The sequence below is a fragment of the Equus caballus genome, chromosome 27 (assembly GCF_041296265.1).
Source record: "Equus caballus isolate H_3958 breed thoroughbred chromosome 27, TB-T2T, whole genome shotgun sequence".
NCBI classification, from domain to species: Eukaryota; Metazoa; Chordata; class Mammalia; order Perissodactyla; family Equidae; genus Equus; species Equus caballus.
The window spans coordinates 25,103,720-25,128,990 of NC_091710.1; the positions used below are offsets into that span (position 1 = coordinate 25,103,720).

General features: G+C 36.3%; 1 protein-coding gene across 9 annotated transcripts in view; it reads left to right on the plus strand.

Annotated features, from left to right (window-relative positions):
- NSD3 (nuclear receptor binding SET domain protein 3) overlaps positions 1–25,271 on the plus strand; it is a 103,433-nt gene that overhangs the window by 46,276 nt on the left and 31,886 nt on the right. For 8 of the 9 annotated variants that reach the window (XR_011433260.1, XR_011433261.1, XM_070253068.1 and 5 more), the window contains 8 exons: positions 4,678–4,832; positions 6,349–6,864; positions 8,801–8,927; positions 13,173–13,273; positions 15,381–15,426; positions 18,305–18,435; positions 18,820–18,948; positions 19,597–19,723. Coding sequence is in view for 7 of the 9 variants with exons in the window: in XM_070253068.1 (XP_070109169.1) it covers positions 4,678–4,832; positions 6,349–6,864; positions 8,801–8,927; positions 13,173–13,273; positions 15,381–15,426; positions 18,305–18,435; positions 18,820–18,948; positions 19,597–19,723 (1,332 nt within the window). In the remaining 2 variants the exon portion in view is untranslated. Of the gene's footprint in view, positions 1–4,677; positions 4,833–6,348; positions 6,865–8,800; positions 8,928–13,172; positions 13,274–15,380; positions 15,427–16,307; positions 17,548–18,304; positions 18,436–18,819; positions 18,949–19,596; positions 19,724–25,271 lie in introns of those variants that run through there. The other variant, XM_023630609.2, reaches the window with a different exon arrangement.

Genomic DNA, 25,271 nt, shown 5'->3' on the forward strand with positions numbered 1-25,271 from the left:
AGGGGTTGGGGGGAGGCAGTCCTTGTTCCTTCATTTATGTAATAAGAGTGTTGGACTAGTAATCTCTGAAGCACCTTGTAGCTTTAATACTCTGTGATTCTGTGAATGAGAGGAGAAAGGGACAAGGATTTCCCAAGAGGGCCAAGCCTTCTTAAATAAAACAATTCATGTCCATTATCTGGGCCTCCAGAGCACTCTAAGATATTATATCATGTGAGAGTTGTAGCTCTTCAGTTCTCTCCCCTTAGAAAAACATCCTTCTGAGATTATATATAGTTTCATAGTTAATTACTTTAGTAAAACCTGCTAATTTCGTCTTTTTTATAGGATACAAATGAAAGCACAATTTTTGCCTCATCTGTATTTCAAAGAAAGTATGTAGTTTTATGAGTCAATCTAATCTGATCTCTTACCCCCTAGGCAATCTCCTACTTTAGTGCTGGAAAAACTGATTTTGTTTGTATTATTGAGGAAACCAGAAATCTCAGAATTTGGGAAATCCCAGAATTTAGGTTGAAAATAATGCATATTCTGATATTTTAAATTCTCTTTTTCTGCAGTAGTTTTTTAAATAATCGCTTTCTTGAGAGATGATTTACATACCATAAAATTTACCCTTTTACAGTGTGCAATTCAGTGTTTTTAGTACATTTACAGAGTTGTGTGGCCATCACCACAATCTAATTTTACAACATTTTCATCAACCTGAAACAGAAATCTTGTATCCATTAACAGTCACTCCCCCAGTTCTTCCCCTCTTCCCCCAGCCCTAGGCAGTCACTGACTACTTTCTGTCTCTTAGATTTGCCTTTTCTGGACAGTTCATATAAATGGAAGCAATAATGTGGCCTTTTGTGTCTGGCTTCTTTCACTTAGGCTAATGTCTTTTTTTTTTTTTTTTTTTAAAGATTTAAAAAATTTTTTTTCCTTTTTCTCCCCAAAGCCCCCCAGTACATAGTTGTATATTCTTCGTTGTGGGTCCTTCTAGTTGTGGCATGTGGGATGCTGCTTCAGCGTGGTTTGATGAGCAGTGCCATATCCGCACCCAGGATTCGAACCAATGAAACACTGGGCTGTCTGCAGCGGAGCACACAAACTTAACCACTCGGCCGTGGGGCCAGCCCTAGGCTAATGTCTTAGAGGGTAATCTGTGTTGTAGTGTGTCTCAGTATGTCATCTCTTTCTATTCCCAAGTAACATTTCATTGTATGGCTGTGCAGTGTGGTTTTAAATAAAGTAGTTTTCTAATAGTTTTTCTGAAAACCAAAAAACACAGCATAAAACTTAATTTCTACTTTGTGAAATTCGTCTTGCTTATATATAGTAATCATTGGTTTCCGTATTGTTATTACTCAGTATTGTTATTAGTCAGATTCTTAGCACTGGAAAATATATTAACGGTTTTCACACATAAAGATATAATTCTTTGTAAGAGCATGTTGAAAGATGTTTGAATCGCATATCTATTTTGTTATATTTCATTGTTTAGGTCTCATTTTAAGTTTAAAAGTCAAAAGTGAAATGCTTTTTCTGCTTATAACAGTACAAAAATATATATGGTCAGAGGCAAAATGTGCCCATAGTCTCATCCTCCAGATATGTAACTAGTATTGGGAATTTGAGAGTAATTCTCTTTCTCTGTGCATATTGTAATTAATAGATATGAAAATAAAGATTTTTTACTGAGAGTTTTAAATGGTATCACATTACACCCATTATAACTTTTAATTCTGATATATTTTTTTAAGTTTAAAACCAGATGGTTTTACCTGTGTATTGTTTTTTGTATATGAAAACGTTTCCTCAACATTTTTCTATTGGAAATTTAGCCCATTATTCAGAGACGTGTTTGATTCTCAATCTCTCAGGTCTTTAGGTTTTTATTTCGCCCTTACTTTACAGTTTTCCAGCCAGCAGGAAACAAAGTGCTAACAAAGAGGCAAAGTGATTTGTTTCATCTGTAGTAAATGATTTAATGGAGGAAGAAGTTGAAAATAAACATTAAAATGAGATTGTGTTATCTGTGAGTTTTAATGTTTAACTATAAAGTCCTTTGGGATTATCTGTTTGCTTCTAAATAACTGACTCTGACTTTTGGAAACAGATTCTGTCCCATGTTCTTTTAACCCTACTCCCTCTCCCCACCACCCTATCCTCCAACTCACCTATTTAGGTTTTATTTCTGTTTTTGTCCCTCAAAGCCCTTGGACTTTTTATAAACTTTCTTAGATTAATTATAGTGAAATTTGTGCTTGGCTCTTCCTTCTCAGAGTAGATGATATGGAAATCTGAGTTGTGTGTGTGTGTTTCTTTCTTCTCATAGACTATTTTACATATTTTCAGAATAATTCCTTAGATAATCTACTGTTAATGTCTAATAAAATTAAAAATTTTCAAATCCAAGATATACTCAATTTCAGGTAACTAAATTAGATTCCATTTAAGCCTGTGCCCACATTTTTCTAGTCAGCATCTGCTTGTTGCCTTCTCTCCCTACTTGCATTATCGTGAATTCTCCAAGAAGACCAGTTTCTACATTTCTCTGTTAACCTGAGCCTTTTTCTCTAGAGCGGTTTTTCAAACTATGTTTGGTAAAGAACCAGTTTTTTTTTTTTTTAATTTCCAGTCTACCATAGACCAATATTTCTGTAAAATACAATAAAATTAGCTATGAGGAAAATGAAAGGCCTCTGTCTCCAAAAAAATGCATTGTGTAAGACCCCGGTCATGTGCCTAGACGTCATGGCAGCGTCAGATCAACAGTTTCTAAATGCCTGCTCTCAGCTTCTGTGCTTGTTTTGTCACAGACTGGCTTGTTCTGGGAACCACACTTTCAGAGTAGCACTACCCCAGGGCAATGGTTCTCAGATGTTTTGGTCCCAGAATCCCGTTTACTCTTAAAATTTGAGGACTCTAAAAAGCTTTTCTTTACATGGGTTATATCCATTACTATTTAATTAATTTAGAAATTAAAGCTGAGAAATTTAAAAAGATTTACTAATTCACTTTAACCCATTATATGTTATTATGTTTTTATGAAAAATAACTATTTTGTCGAGAAAATTAATGAGAAGAATGATATCATTTTACATTTTTGCAAATCTGTTTAATGTCTGGCTTAAGTGAAGACACCAGATTCTTGTATCTGCTTCTACATTCAATCTGTTATGATTTGTTGTTTTGGTTGAAGTATATGAAGATAATCTGGCCTCACACAGATGTATGGTTGGAAAAGGGGAAGAGTATTTTAATAGCCTTTTCAGATAATTGTGGATGTATTTCTTTGCTATTACACCAAAACTCAACAATTGGTCTGTTAGTTGCAGTGTGGAATCTGAAATCATATCAATAAACTTTTTGTACTTTGTTACGTTAAAATCCATTGGTTCTGTCTTGGGCTTTGAATGGATCTTTTACCTTTCATGACTTTGTAACATCATACATTGGCCATTTAAAACATAGTGGTTTACCAAGTCATGCATATCTTCCAAACGTGGACATATTCCTTTGTAGATATTTTTAAAAATCATGTTATTTAATATCACTACTTAGTTCATCAGGAAATTCTTTTATCATTGGGAAGTTGGAAGACTCAGGAACAGATACTAGTTTTCCAAAATTCTAATTTTTGCTTGAAAGATCAAATTTTATTATAGGCAACAAATACTGTTAGTTGTTTTCCTTGAAGTGACAAACTTGCTTTGTTCATTTTTGAGGAAATATCTGCCAAATGCTCAAGTTAAAATGACCATAGTTTTTTTTTCAGTCATTCTTTAAAGTAAAAATGGTGTTACATGAAAAAGTGACCAATTGCAACTCAAACGATCACACAAGTGCTTTTCCTCAAGATAACCATGGTCATGCTTCAGTATGCAAAAGTGCTTTATGCATACTTCCCATATCGTCACATGGAATATTAAAAAGACATGTAGCCAAGGTTGAGATTTAGTAAATTTAATAATTTTTACTGCTTCATTAAGGACATTAAGTAAAACTGGCCTTTTTTTTTTTTTAACTGCTAGTGTATGGCTGTGAAGAATACCACCCTAGTATAGTTTGGTGTCACTCTTTGCCTTTATTTGTGCTAAGATGCCAACAGTTTTATCCATCATTGCTCTTGTAGTATTAAGTGAAAAGTGTCAACAAAGTAAAAAAGACAAATCAGATCTTGATATTATTATGAAGGTAGCTTTGACCTCACGGGATCCCTGAGAGAGTCTCAGTGGCCTCTCCTCCTCCACCCCAGACCTGTATACCACACTTTTATTTAGCTAGAAAAGCAATTGGACTAACACTTGGCTTTTAAAAGCCTGAGAAAAGATTTTATACTTTTTTTGAGGAAAAATTATTTATTTATACCCAAATTTGCTTGTAAAAAGGTTTGAGGCAAGTAAAAATTAATTGTGGGACCAAGGTAACAAATCTGATAATTTGCAGAATTTCTGATTTTCTTTCTCTTAGAACTTGCTGTACTAATTTTAATCATTTGGGATGATTTTTACAGTAACTATTAGTTGTGTAATTGGTAGGTGTTGGATTATGTCTTTGGACAATCCATAATGTACAATTTTTAATAAGAGTAATAATACTAGGGAACTTGGGTTAGGTTCACGTTTTTGGCAAAGTGTATTTAGATGCTTATGTTCTGAAATGGTTAATAAGAATTTTTACTTACAGGTGCCCGGGAATATCACGTCCAATTTTTTAGCAACCAGCCAGAGAGGGCATGGGTTCATGAAAAGCGGGTACGAGAGTATAAAGGTCATAAACAGTATGAAGAGTTACTGGCTGAGGCAACCAAACAAGCCAGCAACCACTCAGAGAAACAAAAGGTAACTGACAACGTATTAACAGTATCAATCCAATATGGTTTTTAAAGGACTTAATAATTTAATGCTTGAATTCAGACAATTGTTAGAATGATTTGTTGTTTTCACTCCTTTAAGTTCAGTTTTAATAATTTATTGTAACTGTCAATAAGTTTTAATGTAATATAAACATTATAGTACTATTAAAAATGTTATCTTCTTAAGTCAACGTTGGATTCTATTTTGAATTGAATTTGTTTACATAAGTCTAGTACGTGCTAGTGAAATGTTGATTTTGCCAGGGATTTTCATTCTTTTTCCTATTTCAGCATCTTTCCATGATTTCCCTTTATTCTTATTTAGGAAAATTGTTCTATGAAAGTAAAATTTTTAAAATACTTAGTGAAAATCTACTGTGAGGCACTGTTTTAAGCATTTTTTATGTATTAATTCATTTAATCTTCCTAACAAATGGGGTAGATACTATTCTTCCTATTTCTACAGATGAAGAAATTGAGGCACAGAAAGCTTAAGTAACTGGTTCAACCAAGGTTACACAAGTGATAGAACCAAGAAATATGTTTGATGTAGTGGTAGATATTTTAGAATTTTGACATGAACCCCTGATAATCTGTCTGGTTGAGATTTTTAAACTCAACTGATTCTAGTGTGGGTCTCTTGTTTTTAAGAAATTTGTCATATTTTTGGACTTTAAAAGCTAAATTTTATCACACAGGATTTTGATTACTTTTGTCAGACTTAACATTTTATAGATTTATATATATCAGCATTTGACATATACTCTACTGCCTCATACTTTCATTAGCTAATTTCAGGCTACCTCAGTCTAACACCCTGGATAATTCCTAATTGCTTGGTCATCTCACATACCATTATTCAAAGTTTTCTTACCTGTCTTGCCAATCCAAAGTCTTCTGATCAAGTGTGTACATAGAGACCTGTGGACACTGTGATTCAGGTTTATTTTTTCTCTTCCACATTCCTGCTTTCCTGTGTCTTGTCAGCTCTCATTTGTTCCTCAGGGCTCTCTCCTTTCTCTTCCTTCTGCCCCTGTTTGCATTATGGCACAACCCTGCAGCACAGCTTCAAATGCTGGCTCTCTGCCAGCTCACTTGGTTGTGATCTCTTTAGCACCCCTGAGCTTTAGGGTGTCATTTTTAATGTTGGTGTTTTATTGGCCACTGAAAGTCATCACTTCTGTAATCTTTCTTCTCTTTGCCCTCATTATTGCTAGCTTTTTATGAATATAATGTGAGAAGGACGACTCCCTCTTTGAGGGACTTGTCCAGCAGAGTTGTCAACAAAGGACATATAAAACAGAGTGGACCTGCATGTCATCTGATAGTAATCCTGATTTACCCAAGTTATGGAGTTCGAACATTTCATTTATTTGACTGGAGAACCTGAAGATATTTATGTATACCTAGAAAGATGACAAGATCACATGGGAAATACATATTGTTTTAAATATACCTATTAGATTAAAGCATGTACGATAATGCCTGTATCTTTTTTCAAGATTCGGAAACCCCGACCTCAGAGAGAACGCGCTCAATGGGATATTGGCATTGCCCATGCAGAGAAAGCATTGAAAATGACCCGAGAAGAAAGAATAGAACAGTATACTTTTATCTATATTGATAAACAACCTGAGGAGGCTTTATCCCAAGCAAAAAAGAATGTTGCCTCCAAAGCTGAAGTTAAAAAAACCCGAAGACCGAGATCAGTGCTGAATACCCAGCCAGAACAGACCAATGCAGGGGAGGTGGCCTCCTCACTATCAAGTACTGAAATTCGGAGGCATAGCCAGAGGCGGCACATGAGTGTGGAAGAGGAAGAACCCCCTCCTGTTAAAATCGCCTGGAAAACGGCAGCAGCAAGGAAATCCTTACCAGCTTCCATTACAATGCACAAAGGGAGCCTGGATCTGCAGAAGTGTAACATGTCACCAGTTGTGAAAATTGAACAAGTGTTCGCTCTTCAGAATGCTACAGGAGATGGGAAATTTATCGATCAATTTGTTTACTCAACTAAGGTACCTCCTTTTCTCACGGGTTGTTTGGGGGAACAGTATTTAATAAGTAGTCAACTTTGGCATTTAAAAAAAAAAACAAACAGGGGCCGGCTGGGTACTATAGTGGTTGAGTTCCCACACTCCACTTCTGCGGCCTGGGATTCACAGGCCTGGATCCTGGGCGCAGACCTACACACCTCTCATCAAGCCAGGCTCTGGCAATGTGCCACATACAAAATAGAGGAGGACTGACACAGATGTTAGCTCAGGGACAATCTTCCTCAAGCAAAATGAGGAAGATTGGCAACAGATGTTAGCTTAGGGCCAATGTTCCAAAAAAACCAAACAATTCGAGGTCATAAGTTAGGTATGTATCCTCTGCCTTTGACATGTATAGTCAGTTTACTCTGTTTAAGATGGGGCAAAAAAGACATAGGCAAAAAGACTATGTTTTTCTTCTTTTTTTCCCCTCTTTTGTAATATCCCCATCTGTACTAGATTAATCTTGAGCTGTGCAGCCAAAATTGAGCTTTGCTCCCTAAAGTTGTGGAAAAGAACTGGGCACTTTGCCTCTTTCTACTTTGTAAATTTTTCTTAGTTGCAAAGTGTGCTTCTTATTAAATCATTTTTGTCAGTTATCTGAATTAACCATTGTAACAATTGTACCTGCTGGTCTCTTTGGTCACACCAGGAATTTTGTTAGACTCACGTTGGCTTGGGATAGCTAATGTATTTTATAGAAATACCAGAACTATATTTGTTCTGTAACAATTAACTGTGGTGATAGCTTGGGTAATAGGGTGAAAATGGCCTCTTCAAACTGAATGACTCCATCTGCTGGCCCTGGGCTTCCACTTAGGGCACTTACGCTTTAGCATTAAGACTTTAAAATTCTTTTGTAACATTTGTAACTTTTATTCCCTGTACCTCTTCACTACCCTCCCAGCCCATACTACAATTGTGGGCCTGTGGGCCCACACCGAATTCAGTTTATGGGCACCTCATGGATGTGTATTTTTCAAGAATTCTGTACTTGTTTCCTAACATTGTCATATGCTCATTAAAAACATTAAATATAGGTATGCCTCATTAGTGATATATTTTCCTAGAGATAAGTGTAACATCCTCTCTTAACCCGTTTTTGCCTATAGGTTCAGCTGATTTCAGTAAGGCTAAGCTGCTTGAAAAACCTAACTAACATTCTCCACTTGGTTCTGCTGATAGCTTTGAATAGCAAATGAATACTTTGCATTTTTTTAATCCAAATTGGCTTTATTCTTGGAGTTAGTTTTTATCTCTTTTTGGATGCACAAATCAAACTTTGTCACTCCCCCTCCAAAGAGTGCTAATTAAATGAAATTTGAGATAAAACTTATCTTTTAAAAATGAAGGCTTTAAAAATACGTAGATATTTATAAATCATTCCTTAATTTCATTGCATTAAAAATACCTAAAATGAGACAGAACTGTAATTGTACCTGCCTTCTCTCTGCTCCAAGTTGCTTATTGGGTGCACATTTTGGTACCATGAATGGCATATTTCTGTATCTAAGGATATTCTTGTCTTTCAAGATGTGTTGACAATTTTTTCTGTGTAGTAGGGTACTTTACCAAATAAAAATGACTAGAGTTCTCTTACTGTGATAAAAAGGGAGAGACTATTCAGACCATAAAATATTTTGTTTTTGACAGAAAATTATGTGGTACAGGTTCATTTTTGTGATATTCGTCATCTGGACTTAGACAAAGGTTTTTTTTTTTTTCACATAGTCTGTATGTTTTAGAATATGTCCTGATGACTTAATAAAATTGTTCTGATAATGACTAAGATAATAACTGTAATCGAAGACCATATAAAATTCAAGCAAATTATGATCATCTTAAGCTGTCTTTTATAAGCCAATGATGCCATTTGCCTGGTGATCACCTATTTTTTTTAATTTGCCTTATTTTGAAGGGAATTGGTAACAAAACGGAAATAAGTGTCAGGGGACAAGACAGACTTATAATTTCTACACCAAACCAGAGAAATGAAAAGGCAACTCAGAATATATCATCTCCTGAAACAACATCTGGTTCTACAGGTGGGTATGAATGAAGAGTATATAGATCCATTTTGAGGAGTCATAGTTCTGTTCTACTGTAACATAGTAGTTATGTGCCTAAGAAATGTTGGTTATCAAAATCAAATTATAGGGGCCGGCCCAGTGGCACAGTGGTTAAGTGTGCACATTCCACTTTGGTGGCCCGGGGTTCACCAGTTCAGATCCTGGGTATGGACATAGCACCGCATGGCAGACCATGCTGTGGTAGGCATCCCACATATAAAGTAGAGGAAGATGGGCATGGATGTTAGCTCAGGGCCAGTCTTCCTCAGCAAAAAGAGGAGGATTGGCAGCAGTTAGCTCAGGGCTAATCTTCCTCAAAAAAAAAAAAAATCAAATTATATTTAAAATAAACTATAAAAGCAATCATTTCAATAGGAAACAGTGGTTTCGGGGCTAGAGAGCTTTATTCATAGTAACAGTTATTTTTCCTGCAGGAATTTAAATAACAGGAGGGTTCTGTAATTAAAAGAGTATAGTTATAAAATCTATACATATCTGAGTAAATGCACCATTTGATTATCTCTCTTTGCATGAGAATAACAGCTTTACTTTTCCAGCACTATTAACACATTCTCACCATTTGCTCTTTTATCCACTATTGGAAACATATTGGTGCATGCCCATGCTCTTTTCTTTATTCTTAGCTAGATGGTAGTAGCTGAGGGGCCCTATTATAATCTGTACTCTGATTAACAACAGATACCATGAATTGAAAATCAAGCCATATTATTCTTGCTTAAAGGAGAAATGCCTAAGTTCACTAAGATTGTGCCTTTGGAATAGTCAAAGTAATTTTTATTAAGAGACTGACTTACTAAGGACTTTAGAGTTTAACTGAGTGTCTGGCAGATTTGGTTCATACAGCCACCAAGAAAAGAGTTAGAGGGGCCAGCCCTGTGGCCAAGTGGTTAAGTTTGCACGCTCTGCTTCGGCAGTGCAGGGTTTCACCAGTTCAGATCCTGGGTGCGGACAAGGCACTGCTCATCAGGCCATGCTGTGGCAGCATCCCACATAGCAGAGCCAGAAAGACCTACAACTAGAATAGACCAACTGTGTGCTGGGGGACTTTGAGGAGAAGAAGGAAAAAAAAAAAGATTGGTAACAGGTGTTAGCTCAGATGCCAATCTTTAAAAAAAAAAAAAAGAGAGATAGCAGCCAGCTTGGTCATTTGGAATCCTAGTTTAGGAGAAGGGAGTTTGTTTCACTTTGTTCTTTTAAAAATTTTTTGGAATCTAAGAAGTGATCAAATTATTTTCTAGAAGAATTGAAGTCTCACGACCAGAGGTAGTAATCTTGGATCAATGTAACTCAGGCAAACCTGTGATTGAGTGGCACTAAGGGGTAAAAATTTTTGTGAAGGAAATTTTGAGTAAGGTTCTTATTATTATAAAAGCTAGAGAAAAACAATCATTGTTCAGGAAAGAACTAGAGCTAGCTTTCTTTTTTCTTTTTTGCTGAGGAAGATTTACCCTGAGCTAACATCTGTTGCCAGTCTTCCTCTTTTTGTAGGTGAGCCACCACCACAGCATGGCTGACAGATGAGTTGTGTAGGTCCGTGTTCAGGAACCAAACCCAGGTTGCTGGAGCAGAGCACACTGAACGTAACCTTTAGGCCACCGGGACTGGTCCATGGGCTAGCTTTCTTAAAAATGAAGTGATGGGGGCTGCAAGACAGGGAGAGGTGGTGGCAGAGGAAATGAGCATATGTTGGATGGGGAATATTAAACGGTATGCCTTTATCCAAAATTGGTTAGGAAAGGAAGCTGAATTCAAGTGAAGAGGGAGTAGCAAAGTCCAGAACCAGATTTGCAGCTTGTATCACTTCAAAATACTGTATAAAAAAGGAAATTAGAATGTTGAAGGAATGCATAAATGGACTTTGGAGATTTTGTGCTAATTAGCCGTAATCCAAAATGTTTGTTCTCTTCTTTGACTATTAAAAGGATCTTTTGGCCTCAGCTCTCCATAGTTAGGTATATCCGTTTTGTTGCCTTTCTTTACCCCAAACTGTTGGTAATTTGTCTGAATTTGAATGCAACACTTCGACTGGGAGGATCTTTATTTAAACATCTGCATTCTCCTAAGTAGGGAGAAAATAAGTTCTTCATATAATATTAGACTGATCTGAAATATTATACCTTTTTTTTTAATAGAACTTGTTTTTTCCTTCCCCTCAGCTACTAAACATTTTATTTTTGTGTAGTCTTTTCATCATAAGATTTAAGTTCTGTGAATTTCTTTTAAGTGATAGGCAAAGTGGAAGGTTATAATGCTTTATATCTGGAAAAAGCCCAGGTACTTCCTTAGATAGGCACACATAATTAGGTTGTAAATTAATGTTGCAACCTTAATTCAGGGATGAGTGCTCTGAAGCTTTGACTTTGATTTAAATTTGGTTACTAGCTTTGGTTGATAAGCCTAGTTTGTCTTTTTAAGTAGCCATTTTGCTTCTGGTGAAAATAACTTGAGTAGTTGAAAAGTCAGAAAAGAGATTTGATCTCCCTTTAGAAACCAACGGCCTCATCATCTCAGTTGGTGTTAACAGTAGAATTCTTGAGCCTTTTCCTGGTAGATTTAGGGGATACACAGAGTGTGTGCACTGCTGCATTTCTGTGGTTTGAAGAACTGTACTTGCATTTCTACAAGATTTCTAAGCTCTTTTCCAAATCCAGCGATGCTCACTTCCTCTCTCTCAGAGCATAAATATAATACTTCTTAGTGGATTTAAAGGTAGTAGAATTTGTGTGTTCTTAGGGAGCTTTCAGAATAATTTTAAGAAGTCATGTTGCCGTATCTTCTTTAGGACACTAGATCAAATTTCATCTGTATTTGATGGAACAATTGCCTTGTCATCCTCAAAACAAAGATCTTTGTTTTAAGCAGTTCAATTTTTATTTTCCTCTTCCCTGGTGGCTACTTGATTATTGATGATTATACTGCAGTATGGATCTCTGGGATCCTCAAGAGTCTGAGGGTAGGTTATCTCTTGTCTTAGTAAACATTTTCATCAGTATAGGGAGAAGAGGTGAGAGTAAAGGATGGAGCCAACACCTTCATTTGTGACTTCTCTGCTAGAACTTGATTAACCACAGCTCAGAACCAATATATTATCATTAAACTACCTACTCCTTCCCAAAAAGAAAAGTAGTGGGATCCTTCTTTGCTTTGGCTTTGAACTGAGGGGAGGAAGCCATTTACACATAGACAAGAACAGTGAAACCGGAAGATATCCAGGTGATATGGAATGTTTTATTGAAGTAGCTTCTGCCTGATTTTATAGGAGATCTTAGCAGTGTTCTCCTGTGGCAAGCAAAAGGTGATTATTATCTAAGAAGGACCATTTAGGTGGTCCAAGCTCTAAAAATATGGAAAACAGTTGCACTGAAGATGCCCTTCCTTCTCAGGGTCACAGAATGAAATCATTCCTGACTCGGTGTTCTTTCACATAGTGCTCTTCAGTCTAAGTTTTTTATCCTTTCCAAACTGGGGTCTTTGTGAATTTTCTTCTGTTTACTTTCGAAGAATTTTATTGGTTAAAAATCTTGATGGTTTCTTGTTTCATTATTTAACATGAAAAGGTTGATAATTTGTTTAACTAGTTTTCCACGACTAATTATTTCTAAAATATAACAAGTCCCTTGATAATCAGTGATTCAGTTTTGATCACATTTTTGTGCATTTCCTTCTTTTTTCCCTTTGGTTGTTGATAATATAATAATAGCAAAACTTATGTAAGTGCACCAAGCACTGTTAAGCGTTTTACATATCGAGTTAATTTGATTCATTTGTTAAAATGCAAACTATGTAGTACTGATTGAATTTTAAGCCAATAGTTGCTAATGTGAACTGAGAATAAAGTCACTTTCATCCTCCCCTCAATCCCTTCCCCTCTTCAATTATAGTTACCTAAGTGTGTTCATCTGCTTTTAAAACTAAACTGCCTCTGCTAATCTAATTTGACTTTATAATTTTTAAAAATCCAATCCTTTATCTGTGTGATGTAGAGTCCTTTATGAATCCCAGTCTCAACCTATCAGCCTTTACAATTCGATCTGTAAAATTTTTTATGCTCTTAAGTGTTTAATAGCTTTTTAATGATTTATAATTAAAAGACCAAAAGTAATAGATAAGAGAAGCAGAGAATTTGGTCAAATCTTAATTACATTACTGTCAAGGTATCCTTAAATGAGTTTTTATTTGTTTGTTTAAATCATCTCCTAGGCTCAGCAGAAAAGAAGCAGCAAAGAAGATCAATTCGAACTCGTTCTGAATCAGAGAAATCCACTGAGGTTGTGCCAAAGAAGAAGATCAAAAAGGAGCAGGTTGGCTTCCTACCTGTAGAGAGTTAAAACATTGTATTTGTATATGTTGCAGCTTATATTGGTATCTTAAAAGAAACTTTCCCCCCACTGGGTTTCCTTTCTGGACTATTTTATGCTTCTGCCTGGTGAATTCCAGTGCCCAGTTCTAATACATCCATCTCTGTGATTCTGCTTCAAGCATTTTCACAGAAAAGAGTCAGGCTTCAGGAGATGGGAAGCCAGTGGTGCAAGACTTAAAGAATTCCTCACATTTATTTTGAAATTTCTGTTATGAGCAAAATGACTTCGTGTTTTCATGATTTTTATTTGGAACCATCATTGAGTTCCCTTTTTTTTAGTTTTGATTTTTGGTTTAAGCTGCTGGTATGTATTGTTTTTATTTTTTAAACAAATCAAATTAATTTAACTATAAGAGTTATATTTAAAAAACAGATAATCATAGATGATCTGGTTTTTCTGTTGGTATCACAGATTTTTTGGAATGTTATTTTCCCAGTGGAATGGCTCTCACCTGTTATTGGGTTATCAGATAAATGCTATTCAGGTAAAAAAAAAAAAAAAGAGGCATTTTGACGGAATGGTATTAAACCAGTATAATCAATGCAGTAATTTACATATTACCTTCTCAAAGCAAATTTTAGAAACCATTACTCCTTTAAATTCAAGTCACAATCAGAGTTCTCTTAGTTTTTTAAAATGAAAGAATATCCATTTTTACAGCCCAGACAACTGCTATTAAACAAAAAGAATTCTGTATAGTATTAGTTCCAATAAGCTTTATATTTTTAAACCACTTAATACGGAGAAGAGTGGACTTTTCTATTTAAATTATTTCTTTCATAATTTTAAGCTTCCAAACTTAAAAGATGACTTTTGTGGGTGCTCTGTGGTATCATCAAGCATGTAAAAAAATTTTCCCAAAAATATTTAACTAAAATTTAAGTAATACACTAATTTGTCATTCATCATAGTTAACTTTCATATGTAGGAAATTATATTCCAAAAAATCTTTCTAAGCTCTTGCAGATCTACAGTATTCACTACCAAAATAAAGTTGTGATTTTGCCAGCTGGTTCCCCAATTCAGTCTGTGACCAATCAGTTTAAAATTAATAAGCAGAATGAGTACAAAATTGGGACAAATTGTTAATGCCACTGTGTATAGTTAGTAGGAGAACAATACCAGTGATTGTTTAGAAGATTTTATATTTGTATTACTAATTGTATCTTATAAAAGCGCTTCTGTTGTATGTTTTTTTACCTGTTGTAAAAAAAATAAAAAATTTTTTAAAAAGTTTAGAACAATCCTTAAATATTTACAAAATGTGTTTCAACATGCATATTTCACCACATCTTAAAGAAATATAAAATTCAATTCCTAGCTTAAACAGGAACTCCTCCAAACAGCATCCTTTCTTTAATTCCAATGGTTCAATCCTCAAATTATCACGTGTTTTACATATACATTGGCAGAATAACTTCTGATCTCGCTCTCCTAATGTAGGATCAAGACACTGTTCATAAGACACTCAAGAAAGTGCTTTTGCAATATCACAAACTTATTTTCTTAAGTTTGTACTAGCAGCAAAAGTATTGAGCTTCCAGCTGTATGGAGCCCTGTAGCACTCTCTACAGAGAGGGTCCTGATTCCCAGCAACTTAGCTGTGAGTGCAGGCGCGGAAGGGTCTTAAAGTGGCGTGAGTTACATTAACCTGAGTATCATAGTAAGTAAAAATTTATCCTAACGTCTTTGGGGCGGGAGGGGTTTATAGCAACATCGGGGCTGGTTGCAGAAACAACCCCTCTCCTGCCTCCCAGACACTGAGGAAAGTATCTTGTTCTCTTCGTATACCGAGGGAATGGTGGGAAGTCTTTGCAAGCAAGCATGTGGCTGTGTGTTGTCACGTGGTATTCAGCACAGGCAGCTAGGATTTAAGCCCTCCCTGACCTCGAGACAGAGAACTCTACCCCGAAGATGGGACTGAGCTCAGATTGCAGATACATTAATCACTCATCATTACTTAGATTGATGGAATTATTATTTTTCCCTCTGTTAATTAAAAATGAAAAAAATTCTCTGTTAATGCTGTATTTTTCTGTCCAAACAGGTTGAAACAGTTCCTCAGGCTACAGTGAAGACTGGATTACAGAAAGGTGAGTTATTATAATGTTGCTTTGCATTTCCTTGATTAAAACCAATTTTAAAGAATTATTTGTACTTCATGTATTTTTGTTTGTCTCTGTAAATCATTGTTGTTGCTCTTCAGTCAATAATTTGTGTGAAATTGAAGTATTCCCCAGTGTTTGTGTGTGCGTGCGTGTGTGTATGACTTTTAGAGTTGATCTTATTCTGTACCTCCATGTGAAAAGTCTCATTTGTTTTGGTAAATTGGAGAACACCATGTAGACTTCATACTGTTTCCAACTTTTCTCCATAAGATTCTGGGGTTTCACTGGTTTATAAACTAGGGATGTGACGAATCCACTTTTTTTGGTATTCGACTGAATACCGAATAGTAGCTATTAATGTTTGTCAAACATGGACTATGACAAATCAGACAAGACAACCTGATTGAAAAAAATCTTGCCACGTCTATTTTTGCAGTGCTGTAAAATCTTTTTGTAAATTAAAATGATTCATAGCATATTTATGGCCATTATTAGATGATCTTATGCAAATCTATTTGAGATATGCACAAAGTTTAAGAAACCTTAAACTTATATCTGTATTTTCTGTGTGCAATTTGACTACAGTACAAACTCCATAGCATGATTCGTGCGTTTTTGGTGAGATCATTCAGACTGTATTTAATACCTGTAGTTTACTCTGGGCAAATTGCATTATTTAAAAAAAAAAAACACCAGCCTCTCTGCATTCTCGGGGAGAAGTCTGCAGCGATGGTCTCCGTGGAGATCCTCAGCAGAACTGAACAGCCTCTCGGAGGGAACACTGCTTGGCGGAGCTCCAAGAAAAGACATCGCGATCGCTGCGAGATTAGGAGGCCTGATTGCGTTGTGTTTCCACCATTCCACAGGGTCGGCGGACCGGGGAGTGCAGGGCTCTGTCAGATTCAGTGACAGCTCCGTCTCCGCAGCGATTGAGGAAACTGTGGACTGAGATTCCTGTACAATTTCATCCCAGAAACTCCAGACTTGTAGTCTCCATGCAAGATTTCTTTGTCGGCGGCTCGATAAACAGTTTCTTTGTTTTCAATTTTGATTTTGCCAATCATCATTATTGGCATTTTCCTGCCTGGTTTCTTCTTCAAGACTCTGAACAATTGCTTTCACATTCAAATGATTTTTTTTTTGGTCTGAGCTGGATGGGTACAGCTTAAATCATGGGTCCAGCCTAAAAACCACCGTTTAACTTACACTGATCAATTTCAACATGGACTGTTTTTGGTTTTTGTTTTTTGTTTTTAAATAAAGCATCATTAATGCACATCTGCAGGGTTTTGCCAAACAGCCCAAACTGTATACATTACAATCATTAAAAGCTCTTATTTTTTTTAATATTAGTGCCGTTATCATGGAGAACAGCATGGCAGCTGTCTTTGGCAGTCTGTCATTTTTCTAGCATTTTCAGAAACTCATCGGAAATGGCGGTACCTGTGTTTCCCTTCGAAAGCCTCTCAGTACAGCACTCCTGTTCCTCTGTTAAAACTCCTTGTTAATCCAGTGATCTTTTAGGCCAAGGAAATATTTTGTGGTGGTGTTCTGGGTCCATACACCAGCAAAGAAGGAGATAGATTTGTGTACTTGTGTTTTTTAATCAGCGTTTACATGGGCAGGCACCCTCACTTATAGATGTAAGGAAACATTCAGTGAAAACCTTGTAGAATGGGATGTGATAACGAGGTTCCAGTAATCTGAGCAGTCTAAAGAGGCCACGCCCTCCACCACAGAACATGGCCATATGGCAAGTGCTGCTCTCGCTCAGCCTGTTACGGATCTTCATGGCCTCAGGAGACTTGCTTCTCCATGGTCTCTTCTGGACTGCACACTCCACCATAGCTTGCTGGGCTGATCTAGATGTCTGTTTGTTGTATGGAAATTTTGGGGGAAAAATCCAAAACACAAACTGTGGTTTGAAATATTAACCGTCTCCTTGTTTCCTTGGTATTCACCGTGCCTGATCTGCACATTTCATCGTGGCTGTTTCTGTATAGCCTATACTGCATTAGCCCAAGAGATTGTTGCTTTGTAACTTTTTGCACTATTGTTTTGGCTGGATTTGTATTACACACAGTTTTAAAAAAAAATTCCACACTATTCTCTGCCTTTTTTTTTTTCCATATTTATTCCTTCCCGCACAAATTCCTCATAGAGGCCTCTCATCCAGCTCTCCGTGGTTTGGCTGCATTTGAACACTGATTGTTTGTTTACGGCCCTCAGCAGCGTGCCTCCTACATGGCATGACATGTGTAGATGTGCTGCCGCACTTGTTAATGATCACAATAGATGCCACTTCACCAAGGAAGGCTCAGATGGACGATTATGAACATCCAAAATTTATCTGGGGGGCAATAATCAACTGAATTGCAAAATTCGGGGGAAAATGGCACTATCCGTGTACGAATCGAATACAAATCAAAGATTTGTCACATCCCTAATAAAAACAAGATGGAGATGTCTCTGCGACCTATTTGTAAGCTACACAGTGTGTTGGGTTTTATGTCTTCCCCCTCCAAATTGAATGGTTCTCTGGATTGCTCCAACTCAATCAGCTATCCTGCAGTTTTGATAGAATTGGTTTTTAGGTTGGAACTTGGGTTCTGTTGACTGAAAATAGCTTTAGAGCAGGAGCACTGAATTAAATGTTTTAATAGAGCGGTTGTCAATGAAATCACTCACTCTCAGGAAGGTCAGAAGCTCATGAAGTTTTGACTCGTGACTTCACTGTTACAAAGAGAGCTGTGCTTTTCTTCACACTACAGATGAGTTTGGGGAAAGAAATTATTCTCCCACAAAACAATTAGAACAAACTTTAAGCACTATTTTAGGATTAATTTCGGTGTGTTGTATTAAGGTGCCAGCGAGATTTCAGATTCCTGTAAACCTCTAAAGAAAAGGAGTCGCGCCTCCACTGATGTAGAAATGACTAGTTCAGCGTACAGAGACACCTCTGACTCCGATTCTAGAGGACTCAGTGATCTGCAGGTAAATCAATGTGCTCAAGGGTCTGGGCACGGTGCTCTCTTTTGCTTTGCAAAACCAAGTAACATCCTGCTTTGCCTGACTTATTTGGGGAGAGTCTTTTAAATATTCATAGTAAAGAAATCATTTTGGTTATTTTTAAATTTATGAGTGTCTTAATTTTGCTGATTCCTTACATAACAGAAACATAGGTTGTTTTTTTAATTTTAACTACAGTTTCTCTCAAAACACCAGACATTTGGTATCCAGGGGTTTTGGAAAGAAAGGAAAAAAAAAAAAGGTTATGCCAAGGTTTATTTGAGCAAGTCTTACTAGGATTTTCATAGCACCTAACTTTGAGGAAATTTGTTTTGTTTTTCTTAAAACTGTGCTATGTTTTCCACGTAGGTAGGCTTTGGAAAGCAAGTAGATAGCCCTTCAGCTACTGCAGAGGCAGACGTATCTGATGTGCAGTCTGTGGATTCGAGTTTGTCAAGAAGAGGCATCGGAATGAGTAAGAAGGACGCTGTGTGTCAGGTAGGCGGGGGACCTAGTCCGTACTTTGAAACAGTTGCTGTAATATTCTGCAAATAATATGCTTACCTCCTGTTGGAAACAGTAGTATCTTTCTAAATTATAATATTACTTTACAGCTATAGATCTAAAAGCCATTTTTGGCTCTTTTCTTCCCTTTCTAAGTTGGAATACATATTATTCACGTGCAAGTGCCAGTCTTTATTGTGCTACTCTGTTATTAATTGGAAGTAAATGACAGACGACTTATTTCAAAAATATTTTCTTAAATTTAAGTTAGTATTAACTTTTTTAACATATATTTACCCTCTTTAAAAAATACTGCTTTGCCCTGTGAAGAGAAGTTAAAGTATGCAGATTCCAAAGAAGGAATCATAAAAGATCAAATATGACTTTTAAACTTTATACCATATTGGTTCTGGAAATAGTTATGTAGTTCCGTAGGCCTCAAAGTGAGGGCCAAGGACCAGCAGCATCATTGTTGTCAGAATAATTGTTGGAAATGCAAATTCTGGGCTGCACCCCAGACCTACTGAATCAAAACCGTGGGGGGGAGGGGGGGGACTCAGTAATCTGTGTCTTAACAGGCCCTCCAGGTGGTTCTGATGCCTGCTAAAGTTTGAGAACCACTGTTTTTTTGCCATATTACAGGTGTGTGAAAGCTCTGGTGACTCTCTGATCCCTTGTGAGGGAGAGTGCTGCAAACACTTCCACCTGGAGTGCCTGGGATTGGCGTCACTCCCTGATGGAAAGTTCGTCTGCATGGAATGTAAAACCGGTGAGCTTACTTATTTCAATAGATATGAAAAGACGGATAGAGAGGAATGTGGAGTGCCAGGATCTCCCATGTCATCTGACTCTCTTACCACTTTATGTAGCTCTTATCCATCTCTCCCATAGGTATTTCAACAAATTGAGACCGTTCAGTGATTGGGCTTCCTAAGATCAAAAAAGTACTTAACAATATTAGTGTCAAATTTCCTCCTACTAGTGCCTTTACCATAAAATCTATCAAATTATTGAGATGTATTTGTGTTATCTAAAGAGCTATAGAAAGTATGTAGAGTAAATGAATTTTCAGATGAATCTGAGATTTTTGTGCTCAATAATTGTTTAAAGTCCCTTGTCTTTAATAGACTGGAATAAGTGTCAATGACAAACTATAACCATGGCGATTGTATTTTTAGTGGAAAGATGGAGCTACTGGAAATTGTTTTTAAAATATGGGGATTTTGGATTCACTGTTTATTTATAATATCCTTATGTAGACTACTACCTATCAAAATAATTTATAGAGAAAGAAATATGCAAGTTTATATCCTCTGTGTGGCCATGATTCTAGTTAAAGTCATGGAAAGCAGGAAGTAGAGTTGTTTAGTCTGTATCAAGGCAAGTGAAGAGTCAGGTGGAGGTGGCATGCAGTGCTTCTAGGAACCTTGTTTGTATATTCTGGGGGTTTTGTTTTTGCTGAGGAACTATGAACCAATTGGATATCACGTGTTTAGGATATGCTGATCTTACCCTTGACACTGTTATTTTCACACTCCTTTTCGCCTTTATTTGGATTCTCATAGATATTTTATCCTTTTTTATTTCACTGTATACCTCCTAAAATACTTTATATGTTCTAAATTCCATTAGAATGGTAATTTTTTTTTAACACTTACTATCTGCCAGGCCCTGTTAGTACTGAAATTTTGTCCTGTTATCTTATTTGATCCTCATGGCATGATGAGATAGATTCTGTGATGATTCCCATTTTATAGGGGGTGAAACTGAGGATGAGAGTGTGTGGTTTAGTACCCTGTCCAAAGTCACAAAGGCCTCATTGAAACGGCGATTTCAACCCAGGCAGCGCCAGACCCCAGAGTCTTTGCTCTTTCCCATTGCCTTCTACCACCCTGACTAAGTAGGATGGAGATCATGTATCATATATCCTAACACACACATACTCTCTCTCTCACATACAAACAAATGCCAAAATTAAGCTACAGAAGCTGCTTAAACATATAACATATCTTTCCCTATGTAAAATATCATTTTATTCATCATGTTTAGACTCTGCAGTAAAACTTCTGAACAGTTTGCCAACTGGCAGCCTCTGGGTCAAATTGTCTGCACATTCTTTTCTTTGGCTCTTACAGTGTGCTTTGAATGTGTGAACATGGATCAGGCGCACATTCCTGGTTCCCCATGTCCCCATCCCCTGTCACTCCAGTCATTTATGTAACCTACCTGGCCCCTTTAAGCACTTAAGTTTGTTATCTCTGATTTAATCTACTGATAGGAAAGACCATGTATCTCAGTATTAAAACATTCTTAGGACTTCTCTTTTAACTCTGGAATCCAACAGGATTCTCCCAACAAAAGTTAGATATAATCTAATTTGGTACACATCTATTAGGAAATTTAAGAGGGAAATTTGCTTTAAAAACAATTAAGTAGAACAAAGTTGGAGGATTCGCCCTGATTTCAAATTTAGTACAAAGCTACAGTAATTAAACAGTGCGGTGTTGGTGTAAAGACAGATGTATAGACCAATGGAATAGAATAGGGAGCCCAGAAATAAACATTCACATATATAGTCAGATGATTTTTGATATGGGGGAAAAAGCTATTCAATGGGGAAAGGACAGTCTTTTCAACAAATGATGCTGGGAAAACTGGATATCCACATGAAAAAGAATGAAGTGGGACCTTTACCTCACTCTATATATAAACATTAACTCAAAATGGATCAAAGACCATGACATAAGAGGCACAGGCAACAAAAGAAAAAATAACGAAGTGGACTTTATCAAAATTAAAGTACACCAAATGACACTATCAACGGAGTGAAAAAATAACCCACAAAATGGGAGAAAATATTTGCAAATTAGATATCTGATAAGCAATTAATTTCTGGAATGTATAAAGAACTCCTACAGCTCAAGAAAAAAAAAACAATCCAATTCAAAATTGGGCAAAGGACTTAAATAGACATTTCTCCAAAGAAGATATACGAATGGCCAATAAGCACCTGAAAAGATGTTCAGGGGCTGGCCCCATGGCCCAGTGGTTAAATTCACGCGCTCCACTGCAGGCGGCCCAGTGTTTCGTCGGTTCGAATCCTGGGCGCAGACATGGCACTGCTTATCAAACCACGCTGAGGCAGCGTCCCACATGCCACAACTAGAAGGACCCACAACGAAGAATATACAGCTATGTACCGGGGGGCTTTGGGGAGAAAAAAAGGAAAAAAAATAAAATCTTAAAAAAAAAAAAAAAAAGAAAAGAAAAGATGTTCAGCATCATTAGTGATCAGGGAAATGCAAATCAAAACCACAGTGAGATGCCATTTCACACCCATTAGGATGGCTACTATCAAATAAACAGAAAACAACAAATTTTGGCCAGGATATGGAGAAATTAGAACACTTGTGCACTGTTGATGGGAATGTAAAATGGTATAGCCACTGTGGAAAACAGCATGGCAGTTCCTCCAAAAATGAAACATAGAATTACTGTGTGATCCAGCAATCCCTCTTCTGGCTGTAGACCCAAAAGAGCTGAAAGCAGGGACTCAAACAGATATCTGTATACCTATGTTCATTGCAGCATTATTCACAATAGGCAAAAGCTGAAAACAACCCAAATGCCGATCAGTGGATGAATGGATAAATAAAATGTGGTATGGACATACCATGAAATAGTATTCTGCTTTAAAAAGAAATGAAATTCTGATACACGCTACAACGTGGATGAACCTTGAAGACATTATGCTGAGTGAAATAAGCTAGTTACAAAGGACAAATACTGTGTGATTCCACTTACATGAGTTTCCTACTGTGGTCACATTCATAGAGACAGAAAGGAGGACAGTTCTTACCAGGGATTCGGGGGCAGAGGGAGAAGAGTTGGGGAGCCATTGTTCAGTGGGTACAGAGTTTCAGTGTGAGATGATGAAAACATTCTGGAGATGGATAGTGGTGATGGTTGCAAAATAATGTGAATGTACTTAATGTCACCGAACTGTACGCTTAAAAATGGTTACACTTCCAACATTTTAGGAATGAAAACTTAGACTCTTCAAACCATTGTTTAAGGTCATTTAGGAAGTTTTCTTTTGTTTACCAAAAGATAAACACTTTACGTGTAAAAAGTATTACAGGATACATACCTAATTTCTTATACTACCACTATCTATTGTTTAAGACAGATGTGATTTCTGGAAATGAAGCATTTTCATTTGCTCTTTTGAATAAAATATGTAACAGGCAATTTTACATATTGCTTACTTATTCTAAATGAAGGCTGTGTCCTAGTGAGAAAGGAGGGTCCTGGAAGCAGTCATATGCCAGAGCTCCAAACCTGAGTCCTTGAGGGCTGTGATAGTTCAGCTCGCTCTCAGCATGTGTCACTAGCTGCAACACTTTCCATTCATATTAGACTTACTTTGATCATTATGCAGGTGAAAGCCTAATTCATTTCTACATAAAGTAGTTTATGCATTAGGCTAACCTTTAAAATAAGCTTCTTTTAATTTTTTAAATTTCTAAAAGATTTTTTAAACAATAGTATTGCTTTCATATCTACATATCTGTTAAAATATAATTTGAAATTATATATACATGCAACAGGACAACAAAAAAACTCTGATATACTTTATTTCTACAACAAAGCCAGTTTAAAAAGAAAATTTGAACATCACAGTTGTAAATACTAATTTTAAAGAATTTTTATAGTTCAGCCAATTTTAAAGATTAGGTGCTTCCAAAACTAAATCTAACTTTCTATTAAAAAAATCAAAACAAAAAACTACTCCTTGTCTTTTTTTCTTCAGATTTTTTATAGCATTATAAGAAAAATGGGCAAGAGACTTGAACACTTCCCAAAAGATGATATCCAAAAGGCCAAAAGCTGGTCACTTACAATTTCCGTATGTAAACCAGATGTAAAATGAAAACTCATAATCCTAATAAAAAAGGCAGAAAATTGCAGCTAGACGTCTTATTCAAACTATAGACAGCTGAGGACAAAAAGAAAATATTAAAATTACCCACAGGAAAGACAATTACCTTGAAAGAATAGCAAAACAAATAACAAAAATGTTAGAATTTGCAGTTCTTTGTTTAAGACTAAACATTTTTTTCTGCATCTTTATTGACTCTCTTGTGAATGGTCTCTTCATGTGTCTTGTCCATTTGTGTATTGCAGTATTAAAGGTGTTCTTATTTGTTAGTATTTTAAATTTACGTCTAGTCTCACTAGTAATACATAAATACAATGTTATGGAAATATTATAATTATAGCTCAAGCTGCAGTCCCCCTTGATCATCACTTATAAACCTAGGCCCCTACCTAATTATAGGCCTCACCAGAGGTAGGGATTGTTAGCAGTTTGATGTGTAGTCTTGTAAACCTTTTCCCGTGTGTACGTATGTAACATTTTGTGTGTTTGGTAATAAAAATGTATATTGTTCTGCAGCTTGCTTTTTTCGTAAGTTTGTCTTGGAACTCTTTTTATATCAATATAGATGCATTCTATTTAACTGCTACATAGTGTTCCATAGTGTGCATATATCGTAGTTTATTTAATTATTCCCCTGTTGAAGGACGTGTAAGTTGCTTCCAGTTGTTTGCAATTACAAACAATGCTTCGGTCAGCATCCTTTTTCATGTACAAGTCTTCTCTAATGTAGGTAGCAAGGAGTAGAATTTCTAGGCCACAGGAAGTAACGTTCCTTTATTTTAATGGATACTGCGCTGTGCCGTCTAAGTTGGTTCCATCCAATGTAAACTCCTGTCAGCAGTGTATACGAGTACCTATTTCCCTACATCCTAGTCAACAATTGCTGTTATTAGACTCCTTAAATTTTTTCCTATTTGATGAATTTTTAAAATGTTACTTGTGGTTTTAATTAGCATTTATCTGATTACTAGTGAAGCTGAGCATTTTTTCACATTTATTGGCTGTCTTTCTGCTTTCTGTAAATTGCCTCTTCATACCCTTTGCCCACTTTTACATTAGGCTATTTTGTTTCTATATTGATTCATAGTTCTTTCTAAGTTTGTTTAGCTACCTTTGCTTATATATGTTACGTGTATTTTCTCCATCTGTGAACTCTTTATATAACAAAACGTCATCCTTTGTCATCTTTCTTGCATATGTTTTTCCACATCTGTCTTTTACTTGTTCCTCCTTTTTTTCTATTCTGTTCTGTTCTAATTGGCATTATTGCTCCATTTAAATGCTTGGCAGATTGACCAGTGGAGCCATCTGGCCTTAAAGGTTTTTTTGATGGAAGGTTTTTAATTATAGTTTCGATTTATCTAATAGTTCATAG